Genomic DNA, 18,444 nt, shown 5'->3' with positions numbered 1-18,444 from the left:
AGTATTCAAGAAGGACCCTCCTCGGAGGAAGACTCTTATCTCGTACGGTTAGATATCCTATCGTCTACTGGAATATAGCTGATTACAATCACCTCCCCTTACCGGAGAGACCAAAGCTCAAAGTGAAAGAATTTCTTCCACCCTTCTCCAGTCTCCTGATAAACGATTGTGGATGTTCAGGACTTTTGGACAATGTAGCGCCAATCAGGCGCCAAAATACCAGAACAGGCGTAAAGACGCCAGAGGAAGACAGTCCAAATAAACACTGTCATTGTCGATGAGGAGAAGGAGCGTGCCTCCAACCTGGCGCAGATGCGCTAGAGGCAAATAATCGTAAAAATGTCCGATGTGGGCATCGCCAGTTTCCTCGAGACTCTTAACAAGCTCGAAGCTCAGCAAGTGGGGAGAAGTCAGCCAGGTTCCAGGCACGAGGCTCCAGGCAGGCGCAAGGTGCTAGCCAGGCGCGAGGCGCCAGACAGGCGCGAGGCGCCAGACAGGCACGAGGCGCCAGCCAGGCCACAAGCCAGGCTCTAGGCTTCATCCAGAAGAGATCAATTTCAAGAAAGCCCTGGTCTTCTTTGGAACAGTGTGATCTCTAAAGCACTTCTTAAGTAACTTGATGATTCCTTCAAACAACTGAGAATTAAAAGCGCTTGAAGTACGAGCTTTTAACAATTCTTGTTCTTTCCATAACAATATGTCGTGAGAGACATATTAGCTGTAATTTACGGGAGATGCAACTCTGTGTTGTCTTCTCTTTGCACGAAGGAGGTCAAGTTGACCTATGAAGATCCTTCTCTCTTGGTTACGTGTCTTACGGATACGTTGCTGGGATAGGGAGCCGACACTGATCCTTAACTAGTGAGTTAAAAAATTTTATTTTAACATAAGTATACTATTTTCTTTGGGTTATTTGAAATGAGTTTGGTTTGGGGATAGCTCTTTTCAAATTAAGCACAAACCCTGTGTTAGGATCAGGTGATCAAGATCGGTGTTCTGCTCCTTAATTATGCCAGTAGGCATAGGGGTGTGTCATGTAAGTGGATAGGTACCCCTTTGACAAATAACCAAAATTAGATTCTGTCAAGTAAGTGGATAAGACCCCATTGACAGATCTACAAGAACTCTTAGCCATAGGTCACATCCTTGCTGAGGCTCTTGAGACGAAGCAGACTCCTAGCAATAGCTATGAGGTCAACCCTTCGTCTAAACACATAGGAACCAAGGTTTTATTTATTTATTACCTACAACGTATGTTGTTTCCTGTCTATTCAGTAAATTAGCTGTCTCTTACCCTCCGCCAAAGGTGCCAATCAGCTAAGTATATATCTGACAGGTAAGTTGAATGCATAAAAATGTTATTGTCATGATACAATAAAGTTTTATGCATACTTACCTGGCAGATATATACGGTTTATGGCCCACCCGACCTCCCCTCAGGAGACAGGTGGAAGAGAAAATCTGTCTTAGAAAACAGGAATGATTCCTATTCCCGCCACCAGCGGCGGGGCGGTAGATCACCTGACCTACCTGTAGAGTGTGCCGCGAAATTCGAATTTCTATCGGGGACGACAGAGTCTATAGCTAAGTATATATCTGCCAGGTAAGTATGCATAAAACTTTATTGTATCATGACAATAACATCTTTATAGAAGAGGACGCTTCATGTCCTCTCTCTCTCTCTCTCTCTCTCGTTATGCGTTTCAGTGAGAAGTAAGAAGGTGAACGTCGCCTGAACTCGTGTCCGTCTTTCCACCGAGAAATACGTAAAAGAAGTCATAGTAGCAGGAAGCTTTTGAGAGCGGACTTACAAGCTTTTTTACTGTCAGAATAAGAAGGCGTTCCCTCTCGACTTGGACGGGACGCTCGGATGGACGCCAGGCGTGCGCGGGTGCACGCCGAGCGCGCGCCAGTGGACGCCGAGCGCGCCAGTAGACGCCGAGCGCGCGCCAGTGGACGCCGAGCGCGCCCCAGTGGACGCCGAGCGCGCTCCAGTGGACGCCGAGCGCGCTCCAGTGGACGCCGAGCGTGCGCCAGTGGAACGCGAGCGTGCACCAGTGCCACGCCAGGTGTGTCGCCTGGCTGAACGTTTCTGTTGAACTCTTCAAGCTCTTGTTTCAGATTTGGGCCTAAAGAATTTTTACCTCTACCTTCGGTGATACCTTCTACCTCACCTGCAAAGAATGTGAAGTAGGCAGTGCTTCGGAGGAAGCTTAAAGTGAACAGACAACTTCTTCGAAACCCAGCAAGACATCGGGTTTCGTGAATTCAAGAGGTCTCTGTCATTTAATATTGCTTTTCGCATAGGTGGATGGAGTTAAGGAAAGCTCAAGGGAAGATCTCGTTTGCTCTACCGCAGTCAAGACTTTGTGATAAGGCAGTTACGGGTTATGTAAAAGCTCGACGTCCTACACGTCATGACGCTCGACTACTTTCGGTAGGATTCTTGCAAAAGCACTCATCAAGAGGATGCTCTTCAGGAAAGCACAAGACAGGACTTCCTTTGCCATACTGCCAATGAAGCCCCCATTGACAATATACTATCGTTTTGTCAAGTAAGTGGGTATCCCCTCATTGACAAAATATCTCTTTGTCCCGTAAATGGGTTAGTTCTCATTGACAAACATCTCATTAACTTTATATTGCGTAAGCGGATAAGCTCTTATTGACAAGATTCGGAAGAGCTCTTATTCATCATTCGCAGACTCGTACAAGAAATAGACTTGTAGACTACGTCAATGACCGCTTATGTCCAGTAACATAAGAAGCTTGAGCTGTCTGCTTCGATTCTCTAAGTTTTGTTCATGAAACTTGCCTGTCAGATATGTATGTAGCTGTATTTCCGAATTCAGATATATATATGTCTGCCAGATAAGTATGAACAAACTTTATTGTAATATAATATCATATTTTGCCTTGCGTTATTTTACTACTGGTTGGTTCAAGTCATATACGCTTGCTGTAGTTACCTCTTCGGATGGCAACTGAGAGGTCTATTGTCTATTATTTTAAGGACATTTAATCGTTACTCCCTGCAGCCTTCCAGGAGTTTCCGATTTATCTTTTACCATTGTATGGTAGTGTTCTGACGACACAAACGCATCTATTATTTAGCGTTTTCCGTTTCGCTTAAATATACCAGCTTGAGAGTCTCTTTCTGCTCAAAAAATAACGGACCTATTTCTTCGTAGAATAGGGTAGCTGGCAACCCAGACATAAAGTTAAGAGACGACGTTCGTAAGCTGTGTCTGTCCTCCAGTCCAACCGAGCCAGTACCAGCTCGTGCGCTGTCATGCGCGGTAGGTTACGTCTCTCTCTCCTGCTGGATTGACTGACTAACCGTATCTCGGTGCTGGCGGTTACGTCTCTCCTGCGGGATTGACTGACTAACTGTATCTCTGTCCTACAATCACGGACTTTAGCCTAAGATTGAGGGGATTTCTTACGTGAATGAATAAACATTGCATTCGTTTTGCCTTACTATGTTCAACAGAGATATCTCTTAATCCTTTTGGTGCTCGTTACCGCACGGTATAGAACTACGAGTCTACCGCAACATTGCACTTTTATATGCTCTCCTGCTTAGGCAAAGCGCAGCCTTATTAGGGAAGTAAGCATACTCGGGGAGGGAATGGATGAGCTTGCTGGGGACCATTTCCTTCCTGAAGAAGTTTGTTTCCCTGAATAGACTGCAATTCAGACCTCCACAGTTTTTTCCTACCAGGAAACTGAAATATTATCCAAGATCTAGGAATGATTCTGAACATCTCTCAGTACGTCTATCACCTGAGGTGATAGAAAGAAGGTGCCGGACATCTAGATAGGATTATGTCCTGGATCTTAATCTGAAAGAAGTAGAAGCAATTCGGTCGTCCCTCCAGTCCTCTAAACGAGTTTTTGGAACCAGTGGTCCAGATCAACTCTGATATTCCACAGCTCTCTCATATCTTAAGAAGTATCTTCTCTCGGTCCCTGTTCGAGTTTACGGGAAGAGCCTATTATAACAACAGGCATAGAATGTAACGATCCTCTAGAGGTTCGTTACAGGATTGCAAAAGTCCGTACGAATCGTCTCGATCGACGGCAGCAACTACTGACTTCCGAGTGGAATCTTTCTTTAGAAGTATGTTGAGAGTTGTGGAGACTTTAGGGACGCCCTTTCATTCTTCTCTTCGATATGTTGAGGACGAAGAGGCTTCTTCTTCTCTGCTCCCTTATTCTCGATCCGGGATCGGTGCCATTAAACGCCATCCTATGATATTGAACGGGGATGGATGTTTAGTCTCTTTTCCCCTTTTTCAATCGCTTAGGAAATGTAATAAGAGGATTTATGACGTCACAGGGAGCGACAATGACACTGATCACCCCATGTTGGCCTTCAGGATCCTGGATTCACAGAGGTCACGTCCTTCCTAGTTCACTTTTCAAGGACCTTTTCCGAAAGAGTCGGTCTACTCTAACTCGAAAGGTACCTATAACCTCTCCGCTCTGAGTCTGACTACGTTCAGACTATCGAGATGTTGACAGGAATAAGATTACCGTCTTCCCTTTCCGTCTGAAGAATGGATAAGCTGGCAGTCACAACTATTAAAGAATACGCAATATGTTGTTGACGGCCTTTGGGCTCAGAGATTTGCGTCTGTCAAACAACAAAGCCCTTCACGATCTTGAGTTCTGTGGAATCTCGAAACTCGCTCACCATCTACTTTTTGTCTCACCTGTTTTCTCGGAGTCAGACACTCGTGCGAGATCAGGCGACATATAGTAGCCCTGAGTTTCTTGTTGACGAAGTCGGTTGCGTTTATACACCCCGATGATCGTGTAACATGAGACCAGGTTGGACTGTCAGGCATTCTTCCTTCGGGACTGAATCGCCTTTTTGCTCCTCGCTCCTTTCTCCTGGCACCAGAAGCTCGAGTCAGGAGTTGCTCAGGAGTTGATTCACTGACGACGTTGGGTTGCGTTGATACACCCCCCAAGGTTTGCTTAGATTGAATCGCCCAGGCAGTCCAGGCACTCATCCTTCAGCGAAGAATAGTGCCTTATGGTCTTCAGGGTACAGCCTTGCTGTCCTTGATTCGTCTGACTGGTCAACTGGTCGGTCACCTGACTTTCGTACAGACGGACTGACTGTGCATGTCCAGATCGAAGCTTTCAATATGGAACTTAGACGTAGTCTGAAGTTCTTGATGTCAAAGCATTCGAACCTCTCCTACCTGTTAACTTCTTGCATGTGATCAGGAAGGCCTTCTTCTAACCACCCTAGATACGACAAAGAGGGTTAGTGAGTATTTTAAGCCATCGTCACAAGTTTTGGCTTTAGAGAACACAAGGCGGTGTGCTCTCTAAGCCTTCCGTTGTTGGCCTAAGAATGGAAACCCGCCCGTTTTGTCCTTGGGCCAGGAGCTTGGAAGCAAGGATGGCACAAGCTAGTGGGCAGGAGCCAGAGAGAGTCCTGTGCCCTGTCGGGTCTCTCAAGTTTTATCTACATAAGACTCAAGAAAGTCGAAGTCATTCGGGCAATCTGCAGTGTTCCGAAAAAGACCAGACTTGCCCATTTTGAAGAACACCCTGGCTTTAGTGTAAAGGAGTTCTTTCAAAAATGCTCCTTCATTGTGTTTGCACAAAGATTGAAATCTTTTTATCTGATGCTCACGAGGTGAGGGCACGGCCTCGGAAGCATTTCAACAGAGCATGGCACTCAGCAAACATCCTGAGTACATGTTTTAGCGAAGCAACTCTGTGTTCACTTCACACTCCCTGTGAGATGTGAAGATGGCATATGAGATCTGCTGCTCGCTAGGGCCATACGTGTCTGCAGACACAATCTTGGGGACAAGAAGTACCACTCATCCTATCCTGTAGAAAATGGTTAGGAAGAGCTCTTGATTTAGTTGTTGAGTCGCCAACAACGGCGACTTCTTAAGTCTTAAGCCTTAGTTAAAACACCTTAACTTTGGCTAGGTTGGTCAGGTGGTGATTATATATATATATATATATATATATATATATATATATATATATATATAATATATATATATATATAGATATATAATATATATATATATATATATATATATATATATATATATATATATATATATATATATATATTATATATATATATATATATATATATATATATATATTTATTTATTTTACTTCTTAGCCCTCATGTATGGTCAATATGGTCTAGTCACGTCGTGGTCTCGCCCCTGTGACGATCATCTGGAGTGCACCAGCTATATAGGTCCCTCTACCTCGCTGGCAACTCTAGTAGCACAAGCAGACTTACGTGGGCAAGTAACTACGAAGCCAGCTATGCTAAACAGGTGGAACCAAGATGTAAATCATCTGCATGCATTTGTTTCCCAAAATCCTTCTATTCTGTCCCTTCCCACCTCCAACGGTGGGATTCAGCTATATATATATCTGACAGGTAAGTTTCATGAACAAAATGATATTGTTATGATACAATAAAAATTGTTCATACTTACCTGGCAGATATATATAATCAAGTACCCACCCACCTCCCCTCAGGGGACAGTGGAAATAAAAATTATGAATAGAAAATGGGAATGGTTCCTGATACCCGCCTCCCAGCGGCGGGAATGGGTACTAACCACCTGGCCGACCACTGCGTGTGTCGGAAGTTTTTAAAATTCTGTCGGATTTCAGAAAATACAGCTATATATATATCTGCCAGGTAAGTATGAACAAACTTTATTGTATCATAACAATATCATTTTTAAACCCAAGAATCTTGCTGTCTGAGGCACGATGCTGCCTACGCCAGCGGCGCGAGAGATATAGGAAGACTTATTTGCATGTAGTGCCGATGTTAAATACTACCCCATCGTAGATCGAATTAACGCAAGTCAATTACTGTAGCTTCAATACGGACTATATTCACGATCAGGTCTTGACAATTTTCCTGAATTTTTAATGTTTCTCAGATTATCGTGGGGAACAGAGTCGGTCTAGTTTTCTCTCTCGTCCAGTTTTTGTTAAAACTTATAATATCTTTACACAATCTTCTTTAGCTGCTCATTCTTCGGATGTCGCTTCGGAGTCTTCTCGCTCATCCTGTTTTTATTTGCCAATATCACAGCAGAGCCAGAGTTTTCATTGTTTCATCCTGAAATTTGGAGATGATTTCAATCTCTCTCTCTCTCTCTCTCTCTCTCTCTCTCTCTCTCTCTCTCTCTCTCTCTCTCTCTCTCTCTCTCTCTCTCTCTCTCTTCCACGGGTCCTGCAGTTCTCAAATGCTGGTGTTGATGCTTCAAGGCGGTATCCGCAACTACTTAGTTTCATCCTTACTTGTTCTGAGACGTAGTGTGTCCTCCGTAGTTCTGGAGGAGACTACGGCAGTTGGAGATTCATCTGCGCCATCGTTGACTGTATCGATACAGGTTGTCACTACCCGCTCCTTTCTTAGGGTAGTTAGTAATCTTCCTTCTTCGTTCCCCTTTATATACCGTAGGTGTGTGAGACGTAACGTGCTTACCGCGGTAATTGCTGGGAGGCTACGGCCGTTGGCAGTTCGTCTGCATTGTAGTTAGCACCTTTTTTGCCCTCGGCCCCCTTTCTTAGGGTAGCTGGTAATTTCCTTCTGCGGCTCCCATTGGTTCTGCAGTTCGTAACCCATTATTAACCCTTAAACGCCGACTGGACGTATTTTACGTCGACATTTTTTGTCTCTCGGGTGCCGACTGGACGTATTTTACGTCGACATCCAAAAGTTTTTTTAAAAATTCGCTGAAAAATACTTTTAGGCCTACCAGCCGAAAACTCTTGAATCACGCGCCTTGGGGGATGCTGGGAGTCCACGGATCAAGGCGTTGTTTTGTTTACAATCGTTACGCAGGCGCGCAAACGCGAATTTATTTCTTGCCGCACTAAAAAGTATCTGTGACACATCTCTGAAATTATTTCGTCACTTTGACATAATTTTTGTACCATTTTAAATTAGCCGTTACATGGAGTATTATATATGACAATGTGCGCATTTTTATGTAGAATACAACAAAAAAATACTCATGATTGTAGCTTTTATCAGTTTTGAGATATTTTCATATAAATAACAATAAGTGCCAAAATTTCAACCTTTGGTCAACTTTGACTCTATCGAAATGGTCGAAAAACGCAATTGTAAGCTAAAACTCTTATATTTTAGTAATATTAAATCATTTACCTTCATTTTGCAACTAATTGGAAGTCTCTAGCACAATATTTCGATTTATGGTGAATTTATGAAAAAACTTTTTCCTTATGTTTCGCGCGGTTGGTAACTCCTTCCGAAAAATCATACATGCGATTGTGGTAATGTTTGCACCATTTTAAAATTAGCCGTTACATAAAGTTTTATATATATGGAAATGTGCGCAATTTCATGTAGAATACAACAAAATATAATTGAAGGTTGTAGCTTTTCTCATTTTTGAAATATTTCCATATCACGATAAATAGAAAAAAAACCACGTTCGGTCAACTTTGACTCTACCGAAATGGTCAAAAAACGCAATTGTAAGCTAAAACTCTTACAGTCTAGTAATATTCAATCATTTACCTTCATTTTGCAATAAATTGGAAGCCTCTAGCACAATATTTCGATTTATGGTGAATTTATGAAAAAAATAACATTTTCTTTACGTCCGCGCGTTAACTCTTCTGAAAAAATCATACGTGCGATTGTGGTAATGTTTGCACCATTTTAAATTAGCGTTACATAAAGTATATGAAAATGTGCGCAATTTCATGTAGAATACAACAAAATATAATTGAAGGTTGTAGCTTTTCTCATTTTTGAAATATTTGCATATAAATCACGATAAATAGAAAAAAAATCCACGTTTGGTCAACTTTGACTCTACCGAAATGGTCGAAAAACGCAATTGTAAGCTAAAAATCTTACAGTCTAGTAATATTCAGTCATTTATCTTAATCTTGAAAAAAATTCGAAGTCTCTAGCACAATATTTAGATTTAGGGTGAATTAAAAAAAAAAAAAAAAAACTTTCCTTCCCTCTGCGCGCGGATTCTCCGCCACAAATCTCCAAAATGCGTACGTCCCATTCTCGGAATATTTGCTCCGTTTCATATTAGGCATTTCATAGAATTTTATATATGAAAATATGCGCAATTTCATGTAGAATAAAACGAAAAATATTTGAAGGTTGTAGCTTTTCTAATTTTCGAAATAATTGCATATAAAAAAATATATAAAAAAATTTGTCATTTGGTCAACTTTAACTCGTCAGATATGGTCGAAAACTGCAATTGTAAGCTAATAATCTTACAGTATAGTAATATTCAATCATTTGTCTTCATTTTGAAAGAAATTGGAAGTCTCTAGGACAATATTTAGATTTATGGTGAATTTTTGAAAACAATATTTGTTTACGTCCGCGCATTACGAATTCATGCATTATTTTGTGATAATATTTTCTCTGTGTTGCTTTTATCATTTTACAATGTGCTATATACCAAAAGGATTGCAATTTAGTGTACATTACAACGAAAAAAAATTAACGCGTTACCTTTAACCGTTTTGTGCATAGCGCGATTTGAATACAATTATATATGAAATTTTGTTTTTGCGCTATCATATATCGCATTATTTATATATGATAATGATAATTTTTTTCATTTCTGATGGTTGCATACTAAACTTGAGGCAGTGACAAAAAAAGGAGCCAAAAATGAACTCTTAATCTTCAAAACTAAGCGCGCTGTGATTTTTTGAAAAAAATATTTTTTCCGCTTCCGCGCTCACTTTGAGACCGCCTCGGCACATGGAAGACGATTTTTAATATACCCCTTCGGCGTTTAAGGGTTAAAGCACTATGTACCGCACACTTGGTTCTCCACCTGCACAATGTCAGTGCTAGGTGCTCCGGTGGTTACTCGTAGTGACTTCTCTCTCTCCTTATTTTCTCAACCTTTTCCTGCTGTTTTTTTTCGGTTTCACCTTTAAGGGTTTTCAAGGTGGGTTCGACCTTGATTCCGTGTCTACTGGGAGTACTTCTTTCCCTCACTTGCTACGGACTCCAGTCTAGGTTTAGTATTGGTATCAGGGGTTAGTTGGATCGCGTTTTGCGACCTCTTCGCTCTTAGGTGTGTTGTTCGCCTATTGTCACTGGGAAGTGATGGTATGCACAGTCGATTTACAGGTTTGCGGAACTGGTGACAGTTCGGCTTCGCTCTTTTGAGGGGCTGGACAGCGGTCGGACAGCAGGGGTTACATCATCATGTCTGGGGGGGAGTGCGGGTTGCATAGTCGAGTACGATTTGCACAGGAGTTTATCATCTTCTTGTTGGTATATCGTTGCGTAATCGTATGGGTGGGGGGGAGTGCGGGTTGCGCAGTCGAGTACGATTTGCACAGGAGTTTATCATCTTCTTGTTGGTATATCGTTTGCGCAATAATGATGGGTAGGCTTAGAATGATGGGATTTTGTAGGTCGTTTGGTATCGAGCACCCAGGCGTAGTAGGTTCCGGGTTCTTGGGTGCTGCTCTTGGGGGGGTTCGGTTTTCTCCTTTTTCCTGTTCCAGTGTGTCCGGACAGGTCTGACAGAGGATAGATACCTTTGAAGAGAGACCTTTCCTTTTGCTAGTTGTGGGTTTTTGTTTCTCCGGCGAAGGAAGCGAGTATACGGGTTGTGGACTTTGTCCAGTCTCTCTTTCCGCATTCCAGGCTCCGGAGGAATCTCGGTTAATTCAAGTAATGATTGATACGTTGTATTCAACCAAACCAGCAGTCTCAAACATCAAGAAGGTAGTCGGTTTTCGGGAAGTCTGGCAGTTTTTTGGGGAAGGACTAAGCTAGCATCACTTTTCTGTTTAAGGTAGCGGGTAACTCCTCTGCTGGAGTCCGACTTCCGGTTTGCGAGTCAGTTGAGGTTTTTTCTCTATTGGGTTCCTTCATTGATTCGTGTGGTAGGGGTTACAGATCATGAGGCTCGTATTTGGAAGACACCTTTCACAGCCAGTGGGAGACCTTGCCCCACTCTGTGTGGATGTGGTGAGTTCATGGGTGTTTCTCTGAGTCTGGACTATGATAACCTCTTCACTTTGGTTTCGAGGAGGTTTGCATACCAGACTAACATTTCTGAGGGTTATGCTATGTTTTCTGGTCAAGGAGAGAAGGGACTATTGTTATTCATTGCCTCCAGCGCTATCCGGACACTCATAAGAAAGGGGTTCTTAGTCAATCCAAGGGCGCAAAGTGTCGCGGAGGGCTACCCTTTGGCTTCCGGAGGAATGTTTCGCTGTCTGCGATTGTGTAGGTGGTTATTTGAGAGTCGTTGTGGTTTTTCACATGATAGAATAATTCATGTAGAATACAACAAAATATAATTGAAGGTTGTAGCTTTTCTCATTTTTGAAATATTTGCATATAAATCACGATAAATAGAAAAAAAAATCCACGTTTTGGTCAACTTTGACTCTACCGAAATGGTCGAAAAACGCAATTGTAAGCTAAAAATCTTACAGTCTAGTAATATTCAGTCATTTATCTTAATCTTGAAAAAAATTCGAAGTCTCTAGCACAATATTTAGATTTAGGGTGAATTAAAAAAAAAAAAAAAAAAAAACTTTCCTTCCCTCTGCGCGCGGATTCTCCGCCACAAATCTCCAAAATGCGTACGTCCCATTCTCGGAATATTTGCTCCGTTTCATATTAGGCATTTCATAGAATTTTATATATGAAAATATGCGCAATTTCATGTAGAATAAAATGAAAAATATTTGAAGGTTTGTAGCTTTTCTAATTTTCGAATAATTGCATATAAAAAAATAAAAAAATTTATAAAAAAATTTGTCATTTGGTCTTTAACTCGTCAGATATGGTCGAAAACTGCAATTGTAAGCTAATAATCTTACAGTATAGTAATATTCAATCATTTGTCTTTCATTTTGAAAGAAAAAAATTGGAAGTCTCTAGGACAATATTTATTTATTTATGGTGAATTTTTTGAAAACAATATTTGTTTACGTCCGCGCATTACGAATTCATGCATTATTTTGTGATAATATTTTCTCTGTGTTGCTTTTATCATTTTACAATGTGCTATATACCAAAAGGATTGCAATTTAGTGTACATTACAACGAAAAAAAAATTAACGCGTTACCTTTAACCGTTTTGTGCATAGCGCGATTTGATACAATTATATATGAAATTTGTTTTTGCGCTATCATATATCGCATTATTTATATAATGATAATGATAATTTTTTCATTTCTGATGGTTGCATACTAAACTTGAGGCAGTGACAAAAAAAGGAGCCAAAAATGAACTCTTAATCTTCAAAACTAAGCGCGCTGTGATTTTTTGAAAAAAATATTTTTTCCGCTTCCGCGCTCACTTTGAGACCGCCTCGGCACATGGAAGACGATTTTTAATATACCCCTTCGGCGTTTAAGGGTTAAAGCACTATGTACCGCACACTTGGTTCTCCACCTGCACAATGTCAGTGCTAGGTGCTCCGGTGGTTACTCGTAGTGACTTCTCTCTCTCCTTATTTTCTCAACCTTTTCCTGCTGTTTTTTTTCGGTTTCACCTTTAAGGGTTTTCAAGGTGGGTTCGACCTTGATTCCGTGTCTACTGGGAGTACTTCTTTCCCTCACTTGCTACGGACTCCAGTCTAGGTTTAGTATTGGTATCAGGGGTTAGTTGGATCGCGTTTTGCGACCTCTTCGCTCTTAGGTGTGTTGTTCGCCTATTGTCACTGGGAAGTGATGGTATGCACAGTCGATTTACAGGTTTGCGGAACTGGTGACAGTTCGGCTTCGCTCTTTTGAGGGGCTGGACAGCGGTCGGACAGCAGGGGTTACATCATCATGTCTGGGGGGGAGTGCGGGTTGCATAGTCGAGTACGATTTGCACAGGAGTTTATCATCTTCTTGTTGGTATATCGTTGCGTAATCGTATGGGTGGGGGGGAGTGCGGGTTGCGCAGTCGAGTACGATTTGCACAGGAGTTTATCATCTTCTTGTTGGTATATCGTTGCGCAATCTGATGGGTAGGCTTAGATATGATGGGATTTTGTAGGTCGTTTGGTATCGAGCACCCAGGCGTAGTAGGTTCCGGGTTCTTGGGTGCTGCTCTTGGGGGGGTTCGGTTTTCTCCTTTTTCCTGTTCCAGTGTGTCCGGACAGGTCTGACAGAGGATAGATACCTTTGAAGAGAGACTCTTTTGCTAGTTGTGGGTTTTTGTTTCTCCGGCGAAGGAAGCGAGTATACGGGTTGTGGACTTTGTCCAGTCTCTCTTTCCGCATTCCAGGCTCCGGAGGAATCTCGGTTAATTCAAGTAATGATTGATACGTTGTATTCAACCAAACCAGCAGTCTCAAACATCAAGTAGGCTAGTCTGGTTTCGGGGAGTCTGGCAGTTTTTTGGGGAAGGACTAAGCTAGCATCACTTTTCTGTTTAAGGTAGCGGGTAACTCCTCTGCTGGAGTCCGACTTCCGGTTTGCGAGTCAGTTGAGGTTTTTTCTCTATTGGGTTCCTTCATTGATTCGTGTGGTAGGGGTTACAGATCATGAGGCTCGTATTTGGAAGACACCTTTCACAGCCAGTGGGAGACCTTGCCCCACTCTGTGTGGATGTGGTGAGTTCATGGGTGTTTCTCTGAGTCTGGACTATGATAACCTCTTCACTTTGGTTTCGAGGAGGTTTGCATACCAGACTAACATTTCTGAGGGTTATGCTATGTTCTGGTCAAGGAGAGAAGGGACTATTGTTATTCATTGCCTCAGCGCTATCCGGACACTCATAAGAAAGGGGTTCTTAGTCAATCCAAGGGCGCAAAGTGTCGCGGAGGGCTACCCTTTGGCTTCCGGAGGAATGTTTCGCTGTCTGCGATTGTGTAGGTGGTTATTTGAGAGTCGTTGTGGTTTTTCACATGTATAGAAGTTGGTGCAGGTCGCAGGGCCATACTATTTCCAGTCCTACAATTCCGAAAATAGCGGAATTCTTGCTTTTCCTTAGACAAAGGAAGAACCTCTCGTACTCATCAATTGCAGGGTATAGAGCTATGCTTAGTAGCACCTTTCGTTTCCATCTACCTGAAACATCTTCCAGCAGAGTGATTCATGATTTGTTGAGGTCTTTCAAGATCGAGAGGCCGAGGACCCCGTCTCACGCACCTCCCTGGAATCTTTCAATGGTCTTAGGTTTGCTGGCTTCTTCAGAATTCGAGCCTTTGGAGAATTTAACGCTGAAAGAGCTGACGAAGAAGTTCCTTTTTCTAGTAGCGTTAGCAACAGCAAGAAGAATAGAGGAACTTCAAGCTATCGCCAGAGATATTTCGTGGGTTGGAGAGGATCTGTTCCTGTCTTACCTTCCCAAATTCTGAGCAAAGACAGAGTCAGAGTCTAATCCTCTTCCCAGGTCGTTTAGAGTAACAGCATTGACCGACTTCGTGGGAGGAGACGAGAAAGAGTTGCAGTTATGTCCGGTGAAAGCATTGGGAGCTTATCTGAATAAGACGAAGAAACTGAAGCCCAGACCCAGAACCTTATTCGTTTCCCCCAAAAACCCCTCTCGGTCTATCTCCAAAAGCGCAATCGGCTTTTTCCTCAGGGAACTTATTCGACAAGCAATAACTGAAGGCTCAACCGGTTCAGATAGTACAAGGTTGACAGGAGTCAGAGCTCATAGCATTAGGGGGATGGCAACTTTGGCAGCCTTCTTAAGAAATTTTTCAGTATCGGCGATTCTGCAGGTAGCGACTTGGAAGTCAGTTTTGGTTTTCACTTCCTTCTACTTGAGGGATGTTCAGTTTCAGTCCGACAAAGGGTTTTTAGGTCCATTCGTGGCAGCGGGAGCAGTTATAGGGGATAGCCATTAGTTAATACGAGTCAGTGATCAGAGTTAGTATTAGAGTAGGGAGCGAATATTAGGGATATGTAGGTATTCATGATAGGATATATCACGAGAGGATTTTAAGTATTAGGACAGATAGGAAAGAACAGGTCTGGGTCTATCTGAGGGTATTCTTCCAAGTGCCAACCAGGCAGAGAACAGACAGGCAGGTACAACACTACAGGAGAGGACATCACTACAAACGACGACACCGTTTCAGACGCAGCGATGGACAGACATCACAACGTTTTTGGTTTTCTCCTCCGTACATGAGAGGCCTAAGGCCATATGGGAGGTCTTCAGTTTCCCTCCATACATGAGAGGCCGAGAGCCACATGGGAGGTCTTCAGATTCCCTCCATACATGAGAGGCCGAGAGCCACATGGGAGGTCTTCAGTTTTCCTCTACTCAGGTGAGGCACATAGCCAGCTGAGAGGAAACAGGTTTGTATCCCTCCCGCACTCAATGAGTTTTGACCTTTAGGGTAGAGGTGCAGGGAGTTTTTCCCTCCACATATGGGAGGCCTAGAAGGCCACACAAGGGAGATTAGTTTGGACGAGTGGCAAATGAACTTGAGACTGACTCGCGTACTCGTCTCCAAATGCATTCTGGTAAAGAAAATGAGTCGGGTGAGAGCTTAATTATATTGACCAACAACTGGTACAGTGGAGGGCCGGGCAGATTTGATTCCCCACTAAATTAATGTTGTTAATCGGGCTTATTCAGGTGTTCAGGGGGTGTATTGCAATATGAAGTTTTTATTGTAAAACTAATATTGTAATACCTACCTGAACACCTGAATGATTCCCACCCTCCTCCCCTCTCATACAGAGTTATTGAGTTATGATTGACGTGAGAGGGCAGGTGTGACCGGCCCGTGAGGCAGGGCTACCAGCGGTGGGTTGGTAACGAGGGTGTTTGCCAGGAGATTGGCAACACTGATCGTTTATTTTAACCAAAGATTTGGTAAATTTTTAATAAATGAGGGTTCGGGCTGGTAAGTGACCAGGGCTTATTCAGGTGTTCAGGTAGGTATTACAATATTAGTTTTACAATAAAAACTTCATTTCTCTTTCTTGCAGATAATTCGCGAAGCACCAACTGCAGATTTGGTGAGAGGTTCTTGGAATTAAAGTTACGATACAAAATTATCAAAAAGGAACTCTATTCCTTGGTCTTGTTGGGAACTTGTGAGGACCGTCGTTCATTTCATTTTGCTGTGAGTATTTAAAAGATTTTTTGTACGTTTATGAGTAATGTCGTTCATGTATGGCTTCAAGTTTAACTCTTGAGGTTAGGAACTTTCTAACTGTTTAGGCTTAGCTCTCTTGTCATCAGAATTGAAAAATCAAAATCATTTGTTCCAACGAGGGTATGAACCTTTGTCTGTTATATGATATACAGGCAGTCCCCAAGTTATGACGAGACCCTTTCCTAATGTTTGTCTTAGGTGGATATCCGGCATAAGTCAGAGCCAGTTGTTGAATTGTCAACAACTTTGTCCTGACTAAATTTGTTGCTTATGATGTTTTATTTCTTTTGAGACAAATTGTGTCCAATTGATCATTGCATTGTGATTTTTGTTTCCCCATGAGGATGCTTACTTTAAGAGTTGTTATGAACGGTGCTGTTCAGAACTTGTTGGTCTCAGATTGTTTGTTTTATTTCAGATTCTTCCAAACGGAGGAAATTTCCTTCGGATCCTTACTAGGAGTGAGTATTGCACATAGAACATCTTGTGGAAATGGAAGGTGAAGAATCGTCATCATTGCTGCTACTCAAAGAAGAGAAGGAGGATCTGGAGGAGGGTCCAACTGAAAACGCAGATGACAACTCTTCGTTTGCAGACCCATTCTTAGAAGTCAAGGCGGAATCTGAATTTGTTGATTATGGTGATTTTGATGTGAACTGTTCTCAATCTACTATCAAGTGTGAAAAGGACAGCTCTCCAAGCTGTGATGATGAGAGCAGAAAGGAAAAGATCTGTATTGGAGGAGAAAATAGATGTTTTGGTAGAAGCAAGGCAGCATGGAAGCGATTAACTTGTGCTGAATGCCAAAGGACTTTTTCAAGAATTGACAACCTGAAATCCCACATGAGAACTCATACGGGAGAGAAACCATATACTTGCTCTGTATGTCAAAAAAGTTTTTCTGGTTCAAGTGGTTTCATGTATCACATGAGAACTCATACAGGAGAGAAACCATATACTTGCTCTATATGTCAAAAAAGTTTTTCGGTTACAGGTAATCTCACAAAACACATGAAAACTCATATGGGAGACAAACCATATACTTGCTCTGTATGTCAAAGAAGTTTTTCTCTTTCAAGTACTCTCACAAAACACATGAGAACTCATACGGGAGAGAAACCATATACTTGCTCTGTATGTCAAAAAAGTTTTTCTGTTACAGATAATCTCACAAAACACATGAGAACTCATACGGGAGAGAAACCATATACTTGCTCTGTATGTCAAAAAAGTTTTTCTGTTACAGGTAATCTCACAAAACACATGAGAACTCATACGGGAGAGAAACCGTATACTTGCTCTGTATGTCAAAAAAGTTTTTCTGAATCAAGTACTCTCAAATATCACATGAGAACTCATACGGGAGAGAAACCGTATACTTGCTCTGTTTGTCAAGAAAGTTTTTCTTATTCATGTACTTTCAAATGTCACATGAGAACTCATACAGGAGAGAAATCATATACTTGCTCTATATGTCAAAAAAGTTTTTCTGAATCAAGTAATCTCAAACGTCACATGAAAACTCATACGGGAGAGAAACCATATACTTGTACTGTATGTCAAAAAAGTTTTTCTATTTCAAGTACTTTTAAAACACATGTAAGAACTCATACGGGAGAGAAACCATTTACTTGCTCTGTATGTCAAAAAAGTTTTTCTGACTCAAGTAATCTCACAAGACACATGAAAACTCATGCATGAGAGAAAGCATTCATTTACCAAACAATCTCAAAAGACACGAGAATTCACACTAGACAGAAACTGTATATTACTTGATCTCTGTCCAAGTAATTTTTATCATTAAATGTTTTTATATATCTGCTGTAATTTATATTTTCATACATTCAACTTCCCTGTCAGATATATACTTAGCTATAGACTCTGTCATCCCCGAAAGATATTCAAATTTCGCGGCACTCGCTACAGGTAGGTCAGGTGATCTACCGCCCTGCTCTGGGTGGCAGGACTAGGAACCATTCCCGTTTTCTATCAGATTTTCTCTGTCGCCGGTGGTGTCAACATTGTTGTTACTACCTCCTGACTGGAATTCTTTTTTCAACGCTTTTGATCTTCTTTCGACCGATTTTTGGTGACGTACTTGGATCGTTGTTTGGCATTCGCTATCGTGGAACTGTTTTTGGACTTGGCTTTTGATTTTTCTTGAATATGTCTGATTCTAGTGTTGGTTTTAGAGTGTGTGTGAATGAAGGCTGTAAGGTGAGGATTCCGAAGGCTCCGGTAGATCCTCACACTGCATGCCGAGGATGTAGAGTTGTTGAGTGTTCTTTTGATAACACATGTAATGAGTGTGAAAGATTGAGT

At 41.9% G+C, this 18,444-nt stretch overlaps 1 protein-coding gene across 1 annotated transcript; it reads left to right on the top strand.

The window, feature by feature from the left end:
* The first annotated feature begins 12,952 nt into the window (after positions 1–12,952).
* Positions 12,953–18,038, top strand: LOC135225836 (gastrula zinc finger protein XlCGF52.1-like). The gene is made up of 2 exons (XM_064265371.1): positions 12,953–16,089; positions 16,541–18,038. Exon 2 carries the CDS (start codon positions 16,615–16,617, stop codon positions 17,821–17,823), a length of 1,209 nt encoding a protein of 402 aa, XP_064121441.1. The 5' UTR covers positions 12,953–16,089; positions 16,541–16,614; the 3' UTR covers positions 17,824–18,038.
* The last annotated feature ends 406 nt before the right edge of the window (positions 18,039–18,444 follow it).

This window comes from Macrobrachium nipponense, chromosome 13, assembly GCF_015104395.2.
Source record: "Macrobrachium nipponense isolate FS-2020 chromosome 13, ASM1510439v2, whole genome shotgun sequence".
NCBI lineage: Eukaryota > Metazoa > Arthropoda > Malacostraca > Decapoda > Palaemonidae > Macrobrachium > Macrobrachium nipponense.
This window is presented reverse-complemented; position numbering and strand designations above follow the sequence as displayed.

Coding starts and splice junctions, on each gene's coding strand:
- LOC135225836 (XM_064265371.1), top strand. CDS start 16,615: ATGGAAGGTGAAGAATCGTCATCATTGCTGCTACTCAAAGAAGAGAAG.